The 2,325-nt window shown below is 49.2% G+C and overlaps 1 gene segment (V, D, J or C); it reads right to left on the bottom strand.

Moving 5' to 3' along the window:
• Positions 1-287: 287 nt before the first annotated feature.
• On the bottom strand, positions 288-1,779 carry LOC113408620 (the record flags this gene model as incomplete). The annotated part of the segment is given in 2 exon segments: positions 288-628; positions 1,717-1,779. Coding segments are annotated over 2 exon segments (404 nt in total), but the record flags the coding sequence as incomplete, so codon positions are not given.
• Positions 1,780-2,325: the final 546 nt, after the last annotated feature.

Below are 2,325 nucleotides of genomic sequence, written 5' to 3' on the forward strand. Positions count from 1 at the left end.
CTCTTCGTTCATGTTCACAAGGCGGGTTGAAGGGAAGAAAGCTAATGATCAATAGCAACTGAGGCGGATTCTATTTCTGCATTGCTGTCCACTAAGTAAAGTCCTCTCTATTCTCTCAACATAGTGAGTCTTTAACTGCCAATGTCCATTTTGAGATGACTGAGCCCAGATACAATTGGCGGTTTCTTATTCTATTTCCCGGTGTCTCAGCTGCTCTGCTGTGTCAGTGCCTGCTGCTCTCTGCTGGCGCCGAGAGCTGTTTGGATTTGAGGAGGAGGTTTTTGTATTCACTGCAGTTGATTTCTGATCACTGTGTCTCTCGCACAGTAATACCGGGCGATGTCTTCTGCTTTCAGGCTGTTCATTTGCAGATACACTGTGCTGTTGTAGTCGTCTCTGGAGATGGTGAATCGCCCTTTAACCGCATCACTGTAAAACGTACTGTGGCTATTAGCAGTGTTGTATATGCGTGATACCCACTCCAGGCCCTTCCCGGGCACCTGATGGACCCAGCTCATGTGGTAGCTGGTGAAGGTGAACCTGGAGGCTTTGCAGGAGAGGCGTAGAGATCCCCCGGGCTTCTGAATTCCACCTCCGGACTCCACCAGAAGAACCTGGCACCGCACATCTGGGGGGGGGGGAAGAAGAAGAAAAAACTATTAAGAATCACGTTAATACAAGACCTGAGCCAAAGCTCACAGAAGCCATTGGGAAGATGCCCATTCACTTCACTGCGCTTTGGGTTGGGGCAAGAACGTACAACCTTCCCTGGAGTCTCCCACCGATGTTGGGGGTGGGGGAGGGGAGAATTACCCGGAAGGGCCGCTAGAGCCAAGAGAAGATTCAGCCACAATATCATGCTGCTGGCGCTGGAGGGGTTTCCAGTAGTAACTGCAAAGAAACCAAGATCTTGGCCTGCTCCCTTTTCACACTCTGCCGTCCAGGAAAACACCAGATTTATACAGGGCCTCAAAACAGTGAATTTTCATCTCCCCTCTTTAAAAATCACACCCCAGACTGCAACCCTCATTAAACTCTGCCCTCCCGGAGACGGGTTCGGAGGAAGAAGATATTCGGCGGGAGAAGGAGACTTAGAGTCTCTCTGATAGGCTCATTTCTGCAGTGATCTCTACAGGAATTCTCGCTGCCTCTGACAGACAAGATGCACCATTGAGTGTTCACCTGCCGCTGAGCTCTGTCTGTTCTTGGTTTGTGAGTTCCTGGCCACTGTGTGTCCTAGTGCATAGAGCACTAGGCTGGGCCATGGGACACTGGCTGTTTATTCCTGGGTCTGCTGGGTTGCCTTGGATACGTCACTTCTCGCTGTAAAATTGGGATAGAGACCCTGGCCCTCCTTTGTGAAGAGCTCTGAGATCTCCTGATGGAAATTGCTATATAAACACTAGGGGTTAGTACTATTACTAATGTCTGAAAACGTCTTTTTCTTCTTCTATACGAAGCAGGCAAGTCTTTGAAACCCGGAGGGCTGGAACAATTTGTATAGTGCGGGTGCTGAGAGACACTGAACCAAACTGGAAACCCTGAATACGATGGAAACCACTTCAGCCAGGGTTGGAGCAACACCCCTAGTTCCACCACCTATGTTTGAAACGCTTCCTTGCAATGCCAGCTATTACTGCACCCGGGGGATACACACGCACACACCAGGATGCACAGTGATGCAGTGCAGCAGGGCAGGCTTTGTCATCCCGTTACCAGAACGCCTGGGTTCTATTTCTTCCCAGCTACAGGAGGAGTCTAGGAATCTGGAGTTTCTTCCTGGAACGAGAAGACACAAATGACTAGAGCAGGAAATCGGGATTTAGGACGCCAGGGTTCTATTCTCAGCCTCGGGAGTTTTGATTTTCAGGTGGTCCAAGATTTAGTTCAAAAGTTCTTGTAAACTGCTTTACAAGTAGTGGGGGGGCGGGAAGAATGAATTTAGGGAAGTCTTTGATCCTTGATCTCACAATGGTTCATTTGAGTTTAATGAACAGGATGTAACGACTTCTTACGGAAGCTTCCTTCGTTTGAAGGGTTACTTTTAGTCGCAGGGGTACATACAATGCAAATGTTTGCTGTCAGGGTACACCAGGGTGCACATAAATGAAAACAGTGCAGGGAACATCCTACAAACATTTCATGAAGTCGAAACATTAAACCCATTCTTATGCACTGAGCCTCGAACAACGTCTGTTGTGCTGGTGCTCGCACACAGGTAAACGAGGCTGGCTCCAGCTATGCACTTTTAAGGCCTGGGGGCCTTGGCATGAGCTGGCACTTGGTCTGCCAGCATCACACTGGGCATCTTCCCTTCCGGACTGG

This window comes from Terrapene carolina, unplaced genomic scaffold (assembly GCF_002925995.2).
Source record: "Terrapene carolina triunguis isolate 2854851 unplaced genomic scaffold, T_m_triunguis-2.0 Scaffold20363, whole genome shotgun sequence".
Lineage (NCBI taxonomy): Eukaryota > Metazoa > Chordata > Testudines > Emydidae > Terrapene > Terrapene triunguis.